Source organism: Lagenorhynchus albirostris, chromosome 14, assembly GCF_949774975.1.
Source record: "Lagenorhynchus albirostris chromosome 14, mLagAlb1.1, whole genome shotgun sequence".
Lineage (NCBI taxonomy): Eukaryota > Metazoa > Chordata > Mammalia > Artiodactyla > Delphinidae > Lagenorhynchus > Lagenorhynchus albirostris.
The window spans coordinates 70,598,347-70,614,740 of NC_083108.1; the positions used below are offsets into that span (position 1 = coordinate 70,598,347).

At 46.6% G+C, this 16,394-nt stretch overlaps 1 protein-coding gene and 1 pseudogene across 1 annotated transcript in view; both read right to left on the reverse strand.

The window, feature by feature from the left end:
• The window catches only part of SVOP (SV2 related protein), an 83,482-nt gene that overhangs the window by 21,270 nt on the left and 45,818 nt on the right, over nucleotides 1-16,394 (reverse strand). Inside the window, exons 7-10 of the mRNA XM_060120963.1 lie at nucleotides 13,450-13,513; nucleotides 9,974-10,099; nucleotides 7,986-8,114; nucleotides 5,137-5,210 (exon numbers count right to left, since the gene is read on the reverse strand). Coding sequence (XP_059976946.1) covers nucleotides 5,137-5,210; nucleotides 7,986-8,114; nucleotides 9,974-10,099; nucleotides 13,450-13,513 — 393 coding nt within the window. The remainder of the gene's footprint in view (nucleotides 1-5,136; nucleotides 5,211-7,985; nucleotides 8,115-9,973; nucleotides 10,100-13,449; nucleotides 13,514-16,394) is intronic.
• On the reverse strand, nucleotides 93-3,791 carry LOC132504005 (guanine nucleotide-binding protein subunit alpha-12-like; annotated as a pseudogene).

Genomic DNA, 16,394 nt, shown 5'->3' on the forward strand with positions numbered 1-16,394 from the left:
CTATCTCCTGCTTCTCTAACATCTCAATTAAAAAAAAGACAAGAATCGAGGGTAACAGTGAAATTAAAATAAAATAGAAAAGCCTAAGGTTTTGGAGAGAAAAGTGACTATAATCTATGTGTAGAAAGGCTGTAAATGGTTTCAGGCGACCTCGCAAAGAGGCATCTTCTTCTCGGATGCCAACGAATCACGGAATTGAGGGCCGGGAGCCGTGAAGAGAGGGGAGCCCGGCCACAGGGGGCAGAGCGGGTCCGTTCTTGGCGGGGCAGGGCCCACCCCCCTCGGGCTGTCGCCCCTGCTTCCCAGTCCGCTTGGCTTCCCTGTCTATACCAACTCGCTTCCGCCTCTGAAAGCAAACCAGCAACCGCGTCAGAAGGTTTAAAGGACAAACGGCGCTTGCCGACCGTGCCGACCCCAACCCTCCAGCAAGCCTCAGGCACCTCCACCGGCTACGCCGACCGCGAGGGCCGCCGCCGCCTCCTCCGCCAGGGCCACGGGGAGTGTTTCCAGGCTGGTGAGGAAGCGCGTGGGTCCCAACACACGTGTGAGACCTGGAGCCCGGCGGGCGAGGAGCGCTCGCGCCCCGGGACAGGGTCCTCTGAGCAGTGACAGCGGGGTCTCGGGCCGCCCTGACGCAGCCCATTGAGAATGTTCTTTTTCCTTTAAACCTCGGTCATCGGCCCCGATCCCGGGGCACATCCTTTCAGTTCATGAAGAGCCAGAGGAAGCAGTACAAAACCAGCAGCTTTTCTCCAGCCAAAAAAAAGAGCCGAACCCCCAGCAAACACCCACCGGAAGCTCTGAGCGCCCAGAGAGACGGGATTTCACGTTGTCTCCTCATTAAAACCCTGTGATAACAAGGCTGACTCAGAAGCAGTTTTTTTCCTCCCTTTCCTTCTGGGTCAGCATCCGCCACAAGATCCCTGTTTATCTGCTGGGTGAAGGCGAGCGAGTCACTCACCAGGGACACAGGACTGGGAACAGTGTGGCCTGGGGGTGGGGCCCGGGGACGGTTACTCAACCACAGGCACATTCTGGTGCCACTGACAGAGGAAGCTTTTTTCTCTTTTAAATGCTAGGCAGAGTCCTCAACACGCCAGGCACTCTTGAGTAGAGTAATACACAGCAGGGACCAGTTTGGAATGCAATGTATTTTTAAACACAGTGAAAGACACCTGGACAGAGTACCCGGTCAAGTTAACCGAGTGCAAGATTGACCAGCTCGCGTCAACATTCACAGCCTCTGCAGTTTCACTCAGAGGAGATCACGTCCGACAGTTTTCCTGCGACGTGTGTATGTTAGTAGAAGCGAGAGACCTTGATGAGAACCTCGATTCTCGGCCAGCCACCGGAAGGCAGCGCGGAGCCGGGCGGTGTTAACGAAGGCTCTGCTGGCAATGCCGCCAGCTCTTGAAAGCCCCTGAGCGGAAAGGAGCTCTCTGCTTCCTCCAAAAAAGGAAAGGCTCCCTGCAGCGGACTGCAGGTGTCTCTCGGAGACAACTCATCTGCAAGGCCAGTTGGTTTAAGTCTTTGCCGAGGGGCGGGCGAGGGGCGGGGAGGGTGGGCACAGAGGCAGCAGGCACTGCCCTGTGCAGAGGGGAGGGGGCCATTCACGGCAGCGTCCGTGTGCACACCTTCCACCCCGTGTCCTGTCGTGTCGTGGGGTGATCTGACAGGGCGGGAAGAAAGCGCAGGTTGTGGGCACATTAAGTCAAGTCCACACCGCCAGCTCTCACTCCCACCCTCTCATCTAACAGCCGGGACCAACTAGCACAAGAGACTTAAAAGGCAACGCGCTCCCCTGGGGAGGTGGCGGGGACAGCCCGCGATTCACCTCCTTTCACCTCCTACAAACCTCCACCAGGTAATGCTCCTCACGAAGCACTCACGAGTTAGAGACAAAAGCCATCTGCAAAGACGTCGGGTTTTGTGTTTCTGTCATTAAAGACAGAGCATGCGTGCACACACACACGCAGTCCTCAATTACATTGTGTCAGAGAAGGAATAGTTTCTGTAAAAAGAAAGAAAGCTGTGTTATTAGGCATTACACATTAATACCAAAGTGGTCGCTGGGGTTTTCAGTAGTTTCACTAGTCCCCAGGATTCAGTAGCTAACATCAAAGTGTCACATCCTTTGGCCTAGAGCGCAGCGGCGTGGCGGGCCTCACAGCATCCCTGAGCCAGGTGTTGAGGGCACAGATTCGGGAAACCCGCTCCGGGACACCGGGGAGATCTGGCCTGTGGCCAGCCAGGCTGCTCAAGGACCACAAGAGTGAGGGGCATCCTCTTTCATTGCAACATAATATTCTTTCAGGTTCTCTTGCAGGATGGTGTCCTTCACAGCATGAAACACAAAGCAGATGTTCTCCGTGTCTATGGCAGTGGTGAGGTGGATGGCTGCGATTCCGTCTCTTCTGATTGAAATACTGGACCAGGTAGCACTGGACATCCTCCAGCCTGTGGGGGTCGCCCTTGAAGTCTGAGAAGTGCTTCTTCTTCTTTCTTTTTTTTAATATAAATTTATTTATTTTATTTATTTATTTTTGGCTGCATTGCGTCTTCGGTTGCTGTGCGCGGGCTTTCACTAGTTGCGGCGAGCGGGGGCTACTCTTTGTTGCGGTGCGCGGGCTTCATCATCCAGGTGGCGTCTCTTGTTGCAGAGCACAGGCTTTAGGCGCGGGGGTTTCAGTAGTTGTGGCATGCGGGCTCAGCAGTTGTGGATCCCGGGCTCTAGAGTGCAGGCTCACGTTGCAGCACTCAGGCTTAGTTGCTCTGCCGCATGTGGGATCTTCCCGGACCAGGGCTCAAACCCATGTCCCCTGCATTGGCAGACGGATTCTTAACCACTGCACCACCAGGAAAGCCCTGGGAAGTGCTTCTTGATGCCGATGGTCTTCACTTTCTCCACCAGGAGGTCCATCTTGTTGAGAGGCAGGACGATGGAGACGTTGAAGAAGAGCTTGTTGTTAACGATGGTCTCAAAGATGTTCATGGGCTCCACCAGGCGGTTGGTGCGCCTGTCCTCCGTGAGGACCTGGTCGTACTCACTGGATGAGACCATGAACAGGATCAAGGTGATCCCATCAAAGCACTGGAACCACTTCTGGCGCTGAGACCTCTGGCCACCCACATCCACCATCTTGAAAGGGACTTTTTCTATGACAAAGTCATGCTCCACTTTGCCCTTGGTGGCCTTCCTCGCCAGCAGGATGTCCTGCTTGCTAGGGAAAGTAATTCAGCTGGCCAATCCGATCCATGTTATCCAGGAAGTACTTCACTGATTCACCCAGCTGAAACTCCCTCCTCCGGCTGAAAGCTTCCCTGATGCCAGAATCCCTGCGGAGCGCGGTCAGAGCAGGTACATAACAGCTGAAAGGTGGCAGACTCCACGGGCAGCCCTGCTTTGTTCTCAAAGGCCATAAGGTACATCCCCTGCTTCTCATTTTCAGAATACTGCCAAGGAACACCAAGCCTGTCTCGTGCGTCAACCAGAAGCCTTGAGCCCTTGAGGATGTTGTTGAAGATGGTGTCGCGGAACTCCAGAAGCGCACTCTGGTTGAACTCGCGGCCGTGGACGATGCGCATCTGCTTGAGGAAGGTGGACTTGCCGCTCTCGCGGGGCCCAGCATCAGGATCCTGACGAGGTGCCGCACGGCGCGCGGCTCGCGGTCCAGCCCCGCGTAGATGTCCCGGCTGCGCCTGCGCTGCCGCGCCTCGCGCTCCGCAGCGCCGGCGGGGTCGGCCTCGGGCGGCAGCAGGCAACGGCTGAGGGTCCGCACCGCACCGGACATGGCTGCTGAGGCCATAGACCCCGCGGCGGGCGAGACGGCAGCCGGCGCTCCCTCAGGCCGCGTCCGCTGCCACTGTCCCGAGGTCCCTCTGTCTGGCTCTTAAATACAGTGGTTCTGTCCCCTGGCGAACCATCAGTCTAGCTACTTTTTTCTTTTTTGGCTGCGTTGGGTCTTCGTTGCTGTGCGCGGGCTTTCTCTAGTTGCGGCGAGCGGGAGCTACTTTTCCTTGCGTTGCGCGGGCTTCTCATTGCGGTGGCTTCTCTTGTTGCGGAGCACGGGCTCTAGGCGCGTGGGCTTCAGTAGTTGTGGCACGCGGGCTCAGTAGTTGTGGCTCACGGGCTTAGTTGCTCTGCAGCATGTGGGATCTTCCTGGACCAGGGATTGAACCCGTGTCCCCTGCACTGGCAGGCGATTCTTAACCACTGCGCCCCCAGGGAAGTCGCAATCTAGCTTTTTACTGTATGGTCACTTCTCGGTATCCGTGGGGGATGGGTTCCAGCACCCCCTGTGGATACCAAAATCCATGGACGCTCAAGTCCCTCATATAAAATGTCATAGTATTTGCATATAACCTACACAATCCTCCCACATAGTTTAAATCATCTCTAGATTACTTATAATACCTATACAGTGGAAGTGCTATGTGAATAGTTGCTGGTGCACAGCAAATTCAAGTTTTGCTTTTTAGAACTTCCTGGAATTTTTTTTTTTTTTTTTCCATCTGTGGTTTGGTTGAATCCATGAACACAGAACCCGAGGCTAGGGAGGGCCACTTTTTTATCTTTAAAAGTGAGTTCTGGGGGAGGGATGGACTGCGAGTTTGGGGTTAGTAGATGCAAATTATGACATATAGAATCAATGGACAACCAGGTCCTACTGTGTAATACAGGGAACTATATTCGATGTCCTGGGATAAACCATAATGGAAAAGAATATGAAAAAGAATGTATATATATGTATAACTGCGTCACTTTGCTGTACAGTAGAAATTAACACAACATTGTAAATCAACTATACTTCAATAAGAATTAATTAATTAAAGTGACTTCTGTCTATGGCCTGCAATTAAAATTTTTCCTTAAAGCAGGTATACAGAGTTTCCCTTTAAAAGACATTTATCTGAGAAAAAGTGAGTCAAATTTTTAAAAAGGCTAAGAAAATAATAGTATAGAAAATAATAAAAAAAGGCTAAGAAAATAATAATAACAGGATAACACAGAAGTGAGGAAAGTGATGCTCAGTTTTGCAAATGCTGCTCAAGATGGAAGAGTTCTCTGTCCTCCAAGTGAAAACCCAAAACAGGGCGCAGAGGAGGGGGACCCGAGAATCAACAAACAGCTCTTACCATATAAACCACAGCAGCAAGGTTGTCCATCTAAAATGGGGTGTGAAGAGGTCCCTCATTTTGCCTCGGTCTTCCTGTTTCAAGACAAAGAATACCATTTGCTCTCCTCCCCTGCGGATGTGCGGGCACAGGTTGGTAGCCTGAGACCAGCGGACACCCGAGGCTGGGAGGGAGGTTTCTGGTGGGCAGGACACTCAGGTCCCGAGAACCCGGGACTCAGATCCACGGCACTCAGCGCCCCCCAGCCCAGGGAGGCCTTCAGCCAGGACTCATTGATGTCCAGAGGTGGAGACAGTCCACACCCCACCCCAACCTGGAATCCTGGAGCTGGGAAGCAGGCCCCTCAGGCTCGGCCCCTCTGAGGCCTCTTGGGCGATCCCATGGACCAGGGAGCAAACACCCAGTCCAAGATGCCTCCCGCCATTTCACACCCTCCCCACCCAAAGCCCGCTCTAGGTCAAGGTAACAGAAATTAATGTGCTGAAAATCAATTCACCAAGAGCCAACTTGCCAAAAGACCAATTAGCTAAATGACTCACTTGCCAATTTTATATGATTTACTAATTTATCAAATCTCTGCTTTACAATGTTCTATTTTAAAACATATATTCTGGGGGGGGGAGGGATAAATCGGGAGATTGGGATTGACATATACACACTACTATATATAAAACAGATAACTAATAAGGACCTGCTATATAGCACAGGGAACTCTACTCAATACTCCGTAATGGCCTATATGGGAAAAGAATCTAAAAAATAGTGGATATATGTATATGTATAACTGAGTCAGTTTGCTGTACACCTGAAACTAACACAACGTTGTAAATCCATTATACTCCAATAAAAAATTGTTTTAAAAGCATCAACAAGAAAAATAATTTTAAAAATATATTCATAGAATCTATATTCTATGGATTATCTTCTTAGATTTATTTAATGAACATATTATTCTTAGCAGTTTGAGAAGTGCTCGCTTATTTAAACATGCTAAAAGCTTTTTTAAAAAAGATTATGGGTTATAGGTGGTTTAATCTACCCATGAATATTGTCTTTGTGAATAAAAATATTTTGTAATATATTCTTGAATAAAAAGACGGTACTCATTAATATGCTTATTGAATATATTTGAGCATGTTTGTATTTATTGACTATATTTTAGAATAGATTCATTCATTAATATACTTAAGAATGAATTCATTAATATAGTTACTGAGGAATATATTATATGTATTAATATAAACACAGGAAAAATACATTCCTATGTGTTAATATATGTATTAGTATATACATAGGAAAAATCTCTCCCTATTTACTAAATATATTCAAAAAGAATAATCCTTAAAACACGTTTTTGGTAAACTGATACATTGGCAAGAAAAATTGGCTTTTGGAGAATTGGTCTGCTTTCTGGAAAATCCTTCTCTTCTCTTTTTGGTGATGGGGGATTCACCACCTTCTTGGAGCCTTCCTGGACCTGAGAGAACTCTCTCTCTGGGCCTGGCTGCTCCTGGCTACATCAGCTACGCACCTGCCCCAGTGACCTCCATAAAAAAAAACAAAAAAACAAAAACAGGCCCCGCTGCCGGGCACCCTGGAACACAGAGAGGCCCCTGCGGCAGCAGCTCCTTTCCAAAGAGAAGCCCACAACTGGAGCATCCAGCCTTGCCACTGTCACTTTGCAACACACATTTGAAATCACTGTATGCTTTCTCCACCCAGAGCATCTTCCCACAGGAGGGACGGGGGAGAATGCAGTCCCTCCCCAAAGGCAACTAAATGAGCCTCCTGCACCCCAGACTCTCTGGGATGCCCCCTACCCCAACCCTGTGCTTCCCAAAGCAAATTTGGGGTATGTCTCCTGGTTTCTATGGTGTCAGACCCTGCCTAGCACTTCCTCTCAATCTGGTGAAATTCCATTCAGTTCTTTTTGCCTAATATAGAAACAGTCAGAAAAATGATATTATTTAAAAAAAATAGGGCTTCCCCAGTGGCGCAGTGGTTAAGAATCCTCCTGCCAATGCAGGAGACATGGGTTCAAGCCCTGGTCTGGGAAGATCCCACATGCCGCGGAGCAACTAAGCCCGTGCGCCACAGCTACTGAGCCCGTGTGCCACAACTACGGAAGCCTGCAGGCCTAGAGCCTGTGCTCCGCAGCAAGAGAAGCCACCGCAATGAGAAGCCCGCGCATCACAACGAAGAGTAGCCTCCGCTCACCACAACTAGAGAAAGCCCGCTGCAGCAACAAAAACCCAATGCAGCCAAAAATAAAAAAATAAATGTATAAATAATAATAATAATTTCCTTGTAGGGTCTGTTGTTTGCTTAAGGGTATTTGTGATGTTTCTCTAAGCCACATGCTTGATTCTTGAGGGCAGGGACTGCAGCCCTTAATCTGGCTCCCTTCTCCCCACTTGCACCTGCAGTAAGTGCTCATCAATTTGTAGTGTGGTGGATTCCCTGACGGTGTTGCCTGTGGAGTGATACACCATCCATTAAGGATGTCTACACAGGGGCGGTTTGGTGTCTTGGATCTAAGTCTGTCGTGGCACTTTCTAATGTGATTTTACTGTCAAGCCTTTGCCAATCAATCACATTTGCTAATCAGACTTCATGGGTGCTGAAAGATGAAACTGAAGCAGTAGTTACGGGACCCATTATGGGACATTATATTACATTTATCTAATCACTTCTCCAGGTGGTACTTTTAGGACTTGGCAGTGAAAGTACACAGACTGAAGTTGCCAAATTCCCTTTGCAGATCCTGCCCACTGCACCCCTCACCCACTCACATATACATGCTCCCGGCACGTGCAGCAACATGCACAGTCAGTCCGCCAGGCACTGACCTGTCTGGAGATGATGAGTTTCCCCAGAGGCATGGGGGCTCCGTTTTCTGTGGCTATCCTCTTTAAGGTGGCGATGGCCTTTTCCTGGTTTCCGGACAGCACATCATACCTTGCGCTCTCTGGCAGCCACTATGAGGACAGGAGACCGAGACGTGGCCAGTTAGGGCAGAACAGAATGCTCGGTCACAGCCATACACTCTCATGTGTGTGTGGAGTCCTTAGGGCCGGAGGCTCTGGGGCCAGAAGCCTGGCTTCAAATCCTGGCACTGCCATTGATTATACTGGCTCTGTGACCTTGAGCAATAACTTGACCTCTCTGTGCCTCCATTTCCTCATCCATAAAATGGGGATAATAATAGATCCTCCCTCTTAGGGTTGTTGAGAGGATTAAATGGGATAATCCAAACAAAGTGCTTAGCACAGTGCCCGGAATGGGTTAATATATCTGTTCCTGTTGCCGTTGCTATTACTGTAATTTGGTGCTGCTGAGTTGCAGGTGACAGCTGAACTAAATTAAGACTGCCACCAAAAAAGAAAAGCAGTCCACCACTCTCACCATCATCATCATTATCCCTATCTCTCAAGAAACTACACCTCACCTGTGTTTAGCATCGTCTTGCAAACTCAGTCTAAGAGACAGAAAGAAATCACAAAGACCTTTAGGCCTACTAGAGTCCCAACCCCAAGTGACTAGATAGAGATCTCTCCATAAAACAAAGCAACAGCAATCTGTGAAATGAGAGAGTGTGAGACTTGGAGTCAGAAGATTTGGTTCAAATGAGTTCTGTTGTTTATTTGCTGTGTGTCTTTTGACAAGTCAATCAACCTTTCTGGGCCTCAGTTTCCTCATCAGTAAAATGAGAATATAGCAGAGATCGCTAGCATCCAGTAAAATTCATGCTTCCCTTTCCATAGCATAGAGTTGTCCTTGGATATGGCTGCCCAGCCAGAGACTACATTTCCCAGCACCTCTTGCATCTAGGCATGGCCATGTGACATGCTTTCACCAATGGCACGAGAGCAGAATATTCCCGGCCAAGTTATTTAAGTATACATCTCTACCTGCCCTTCTTCAGTCTACATGTAGAAGATTCCAAAGCCCTAGACAGTGGCAGAGCTACAAGCTGGAAGGAACCCTGGGCCCAGAATCACACCTGTCAAATGGAAGCACCCATTCTGGACTGTTCTATGAATGAGAAATAAACTCCTATTGTGTTAAGTTACTGAATGTGTAGGCTTTATTTGTTACAGCAGCTGGTATCATCCTAACTAATATAGGGGTTCATCATAGTCCTACCTCCTGTGGTTATTGGGAGGAATAAATACGATAACGCATATAAAGAGCCTGGCATAGGGCCTGCTACACCGTTACGCTAATAATTATTAATACCTATTGTCATTACCTGTAATTATTATGTTATTTATCATAGATGAGACCTACCTCCCTACAGGCTTATTTTGGGGCCCACTGGCTGTAAAGCATTTCATGGATGTGGTCTTCACATGAAATGATAAACATGTGGTCTGATCTCGCTGTGTGTGGGGGGTAGTTTATGCAGAGATGAGACGGCGGGATCATGTGAGCCCTTGGACCCAGCCATGCCTGAAGCCAGGTATTTAATATTCTCTCATATGTCTCTTTCACTCAAGCCAGTTTGAACTGGGTTTTGTCACTTGCAACTTAAGAATCGCAACTATTCCAAATACACTCACCTTAAGTGTAGCTCTTGTAGTGCAGGGAGAGGGAGCAAGGTATCCCCCATCCCCTTGATATCTCCCTCAAGAATATCCCAGCAGTGTCTGCCTGGAGGAAACCCAACACCCCATACTGGGCCCACCCCAGGCCCTGTACCTTTGTCTCATTTCCTGATTCAAAGAAATAATCTTAAAAGTGGCTTTGGTACCCTCCTCCACACCCTCCCCACCAAAATATAATGAACGGCAGGAGACCAAGTAACAAAGGCTGAGATGTCTTAAAGGATACCTACAAAACACAGAACAGCAAAGAGGAGGAGTGGGACAGCCGAGAGGATGAGCAGCCAACGCCAGCCCAGGCTGGGCATCACAAACACAGCCAGGACAACCTCGAACACTGTCCCGATGGCCCAGAACACCTGGCATGGGAGAATGGGGGTCAGTAATGGGGCAGCATTGGTCAACACAGTGAGCAATTTCAGGATCATTGTAGACAACGTTATCCATGTTGGTAAGGGGGTCCTTGGGGGTCAGGAAAGTCAGAATGGCCATCACTTCTCCTGTGGTTCATGTGGTTGGGCCAGGGCCTCCACGTTGTCTATCTCCTGAGGGTACCATCCACACTGTATGAGATTTGCATGGTGCCCACTGGAGTGTGCGATGTGGCATCTCTGGTTAAGGAGATCAATATGATCAATATTGTGTGAGGCCAGTAGAGTAGTGGACACATTGGTTTTTGTCTACTCACATCCATCTCCCTTGCCCAACAGTGCCCCGGTATCCTTTATCAGAATTGTCTCTCCCCTGTGGGGCTGAATATCTTCTGTCTGTTTCTCTGAATCACATTCCATCCTTTTCCACCTTGCTCTTTGTATGGACTGCATCCACAGTCCCCCTGTCCTCTGGCTTCACATTGGGTGCAGCCACACAGAAGATGGGGAAGAAAGAGGGATTCGGGTGCTTATTCCTCTGGCTCCTCCTCTGCAGGGTGGTCATGCGCTGGCTGCATCCCTTAGTTGAGGGTCACAGCTCCTTTCCAAGAGCCTTTGCCATACAACTCTCTCTCTCTCTCTCTCTCTCTGTCTCTCTCTGGGCTGCTAATTACTCTCTCCCTTTGCCCCTTCAGGGACCTTATAAATAGTCCCTTTATGAAACCCTCTTCAGCCAAAGCAATCTTGAGGGAAAAAAATGGAGCTGGAGGAATCAGACTCCCTGACTTCAGACTATACTACAAAGCTACAGTCATCAAGACAATATGGTACTGGCACAAAAACAGAAACATAGATCAATGGAACAGGATAGAAAAACCTGAGATAAAGCCACGCACCTATGGTTAACTAATCTCTGACAAAGGAGGCAAGGATATACAATGGAGAAAAGACAGTCTCTTCAGTAAGTGGTGCTGGGAAAACTGGACAGCTACATGTAAAAGAATGAAATTAGAACACCCCCTAACACCATACACACAAATAAACTCAAAATGGATTAAACACCTAAATGTAAGATTGGACACTATAAAACTCTTAGAGGAAAACATAGGAAGAACACTCTTTGACATAAATCACAGAAATATCTTTTTTGACCCACCTCCTAGAATAATGGAAATAAAAACAAAAATAAACAAATGGGACCTCATGAAACTTAAAAGCTTTTGCTTTTAAGCAAAAGCAAACTATAAACCGCAAAGGAAACTATAAACAAGACGAAAAGACAACCCTCAGAACGGGAGAAAATATTTGCAAACAAATCAACGGACAAAGGATTAATCTCCAAAATATATAAACAGCTCATGCAGCTCAATATTAAAAAAACAGACAACCCAATCAGAAAATGGGCAGAAGACCTAAATAGACATTTCTCCAAAGAAGACATACAGATGGGCAAGAGGCACATGAAAAGCTGCTCAACATCACTAATTATTAGAGAAATGCAAATCCAAACTACAATGAGGTATCACCTCACACTGGTTAGAATGGGCATCATCAGAAAATGTACAAACAACAGATGCTGGAGAGGGTGTGGAGAAAAGGGAACCCTCTTGACTGTTGGTGGGAATGTAAATTGATACAGCCACTATGGAGAACAGTATGGAGGTTCCTTAAAAAACTAAACATAGAATTACCATGTGACCCAGCAATCCCACTACTGGGCACATACCCAGAGAAAACCATCATTCAAAAAGACACATGCACCCCAATGTGCATTGCAGCACTATTTACAATAGCCAGGTCATGGAAGCAACCAAAATGCCCATCGACAGACGAATGGATAAAGAAGATGTGTCACATACTCAGCCATAAAATATATTACTCAGCCATAAAAAGGAATAAAGTTGGGTCATTTGTAGAGACGTGGATGGACCTAGAGACTGTCATACAGAGCGAAGTAAGTCAGAAAGAGAAAAACAAATATCATATATTAACGCATACATGTGAAATCTAGAAAAATGCTACAGATGAACCGGTTTGCAAGGCAGAAATAGAGACACAGATATAGAGAACAAACGTACGGACACCAAGGGGGGAAATCGGAGGTGGTGGTGGGGGGATGAATTGGGAGATTGGGATTGACATATATACACTAATATGTATAAAATAGATAACTAATGAGAACCTGCTGTATAAAAAATTAAATTAAATTAAAAAAAAAAAGAAACCCTCTTCAAATTATCCTAATGTGAGTATGTTGTTTCCTGCTGCAACTTTGAGTCTACAACCATTGTCCATTCCAAAACATCGTCCTTCATCTTCTCCATCTGGGAGCCCCCAAGAGCCTTCCTAAATCCCCTTTCGCTTAAAGTAACCACAGTCCATTTCAACTGCTGACAACCAGAGGGACAGTCAAAATGGCTAACAATTTATAAACTGACCAATCAGAGTGTACACCATACAGTACTGGCCAATCAGAATGAACCCTGGTCACACACCTCCCCCAACCCTCACCAGACTTTAGTTGCTGCATCATGGGGAGCTCTAGGGAGTCCTTAGAAAGGACAGCGTGTCAGGCAATGAGGGCCAGTCAGGGTTCAGGATCATCTGGCAGATGCACTTCAATATTAAACTGGTTCATCCATACCAGTGTGGACCAGCTGACTACCACCCTGATTGGTCAGGGGTAGACACAGTCAGGATGGTTAAGTTGGGCTGTGGGTCAGTGTGATCAATATTGTCATGTAATCATGGTGATTAGGGATAGTCGTGACTGTGGACCTAAGTGTCCACCAGGGACAAATAATACTGCCGCTGCATGGAGGAGGGCTGTTGGGCAGCTATGTATTTGCCCTGAGATCTTCCAGATCATGGTTGGAAAATGGGTCACAGGACCCTGGCAGAGGGAGGGCTTGAGAGGGACTGGATGGTCCAAGAGAGTTTTAAGGCAGCCTACTGGCCACAGACGTGGCCATGAATAGCGATCTCACACAAGACACGAGTCAATCTGGTGAGGCGGGCAGGAGTTTGGTCCACTCAAGCTACAATGTTCAGCACCAACTTTCAGATAAAAGTCATTTCTAGTTCAGGAAGGACATACTACCTGCCTGCTACCATTTTTTTTCAGGGGTGGTAGATTGAATTTCTTGTCAATGGAAAAATTTATCCATATTGCAAAACAACCATGTTGAAATCAACATACATGATCCATTTAAATCCTTGCATAATGGATCTGTTATATTTTTCTTAAACTCCCTTTCCTTGTCCTATGGCTCAAGAAACCTGGGAATCTCCTGCTCAGAGACTGAGGAATATCCAGAATCCCAGACCATCCTCCTTACCTCAATCAGCAAAATACACTTAGCTCTGGCTTTCATGGGAAGGAACTCAGCATACAGCGTCACCCTGGGAATGCAAAAGACAGAAAGGGCGTTAAGGTCGGGACTGAGTGGGAAGATTGCTATGGTCTTCTGAATTTCTCAGCCAACTTTTCTCCAAGGGTGGTCTGTGGACCACTTACATCAGGATTTCTGGGGATGATGGCTAATATGCAGGGTCCATACCAGACCTTCAGAAACAGACTCTCAGGGGTGGGGTCCTGGCATCAGCATTTTTAACCAACTTCCCCCGCCACCCCATATGATTCTCAAATTTAATACCTACTATCATTGAGCATTCCCCAAAACCCAGTAAATGTAGGTGAAAAAAGAGTGGTGGGATGATGGGCAACTTCAATCTAGAACCGTTCCTTAGATTTTCCCTATCACTCAAGTCCTGAATAGTCTTGGAGTAGGAGCCTTTCAAACGGCAGGATGCCCCTCATCCCAGGTCCATCTGATGTCTCCCTGTGACTAGACTCAGCCCATGTCTTCTCGGCAAGAACCTCACAGAAATGATGCCGAACTCTTCCCAGTGCCTCACACTGGGGACATGACGTCAAGCAGTCCCATCATTGGTGATATTAACTTTCATCACCAGGTCAAGTTTTCTGATAGATATTTCTATCCTAAAGTTATCAATTTTCCATTTGTGATTAAGAAGTACTTTATGGGGGAACATTCAGAGATTATGTCAATATCCTGCTCCCCATAGAACCTCTACTCACCAGCTTTAGCATTCCATCTTTTGACTATTTCTGCCTGAATCAACCACCACTATGATGACAAACTGTATTTATTATTTCCATAACTCCTTCTACATTTATTGGTTGACATTCTACTGTAAGGAATGTAAGCTTTCTTTTCTCCTGTCTCATTTATCTATCCATCCATATATCTATCTACCTACCCACCTATCCATTCATTTCATCAGTATGGACTTGCGGACTCCTGTTTTATTCAATGGGTTGTAATCCATTACTGTCTTTATTATTTTGATGCTCAGACTGTCCCAGATCTGGTCAGTGGAAGCCCTTTCAAGATGATTCCTATGTCTTTTTGACACATCTCCATCATTCCTTGAGCTCTTTCTTACTTTCTTGTACAAAAAGATGTCCAGGCTCATCTAGTACTTTCTTTGCCCCAACCATGGGGTCAGACATTTTTCTAAGAAGTCTTGGTTCCTTTTGGCAGAAGATGGTGTTTAGAAACCAAGATCTGAGTGTTTAGTGTGCTCATTGCTATGGGGGTTCCCATTGCTTCTAGGCCCTCCCAGTGGACACAGCTAAGAGATCTATCATCCATCTATCTATCTATCTATCTATCTATCTATCTATCTATCATCTATTCATCCATCCTTTCTCTGGGTGTCTCTATTTCTCGCTCTCTCTCTCTTCCCACATGCACACCATACATCTATATCTATTTCAATACCTGTGTATATGTATTTTTAAAAACAGTGAGTTCATACTGATACTTTCAGTACCAGTCCAACACTTTAGGATTCTTTCTAACCTTTAAATTTCCAATTTCTTCTTCTTCTTCCATGCAATTTTCTTTTCCAACATTGAGAATTCCGTGTCTCATTATCCTCAAAATATTTCCCATCTACTCCATCAATTCACTTGTCTACTCAATGTAACCAATGTCGCAACCATATTGGCTGCCTCCTCCATCTACCTCCACATCCTCCTCCCCTCCCTTTCACTTGCTCAGCTAATGGGCATGCTGGGAAGAAAAGGAAACTTCTAAACTACTCCCCATGCTCCCTTCCATTGTGCTAGGAAGATAAGCCCTTCTCTTTCCCCTCATCTCCCACCTAAGCCAGACAACCGAGCTACTAGATGACCTCGTATTACTTACTCTCCTGGCTCCTCATAAGGGAGGAGGGGTAGAGGGAGGCTTATTTCCATTAACCCTTTTGAGGCAGATGGTGTATCTCGAGCTCCTGGGATCCCTTTACTAGATCATGGGGCCCATCTATCTGATGCTGCTTCTAACAGCTCATACCTGCAACCCTCTCTTAGGATTGCTTTTGAGTAATTGGAGTGGACTCACCGCAGAGATATCTGGGAGTTATGCCCTTTCTCTCCAGGGCAGGCTGAAGACTAGTGTTGGGTACAAAAGGCTCATTCCCTGCCTCGAGATGGGACAGACCCTATGAGACAATGAATACTCCAGCTCCCTATGGGATCAAGCTGAGTCTAGATGTCACCTGAAACCACATCCTCGCTTAATTTCTTCCCTTCACCTTTCTTGCCTCTTTCACTCTTTTACAGGATCCTCCTGAGAGCATTCCCTGAATAAATTACCTGTACAAAAATCTCTGCCTCAGTCTGTCTACTTCTATGAAACCCAACCCATGACACCTTTCCCTGCAAAGCATCTATCTTTTTAAATGTTGGCCTCAGCAATACCATTAAGATCTAGAAATAGTTCTATCACTGGTAAAAGTCTTTCTTAGGGTTTTGATAAAAGATGCCTCTGTCCAGAGAAGGAAGAATTCTCAGGAGCCTCAGAGGGATAGCTAGGGCTTTAGTAGTTCAGCTATACTCTATGTAGAGAAAAGCATGGGAAAAAGTCAATGTCATTTAGTCTTACTTCGCAGTGCGTTTTAGTAAATCCTCTCTCTCTGTTTTGGTATTCTGTCTCTCTCTTTCTCTCTCTCTTTTCTTCATCTCTCTCTTTCTCTCTGTTTGAACCCCTATCTGAGATCATATTCAAGAATTTTGAACCCTATTTTTATTGACTTTATAAATAGTATTTCCATGCCATTTTAAATCCTCTTACACACATATATTCTATCATATTCATGAACCATATTTTCCTTAATAATAGCTACCTTTTATTGAGGATCTACTATGTGCCCAAACATTCTTCTAGATATTTTACATGAATTATCTCACTCA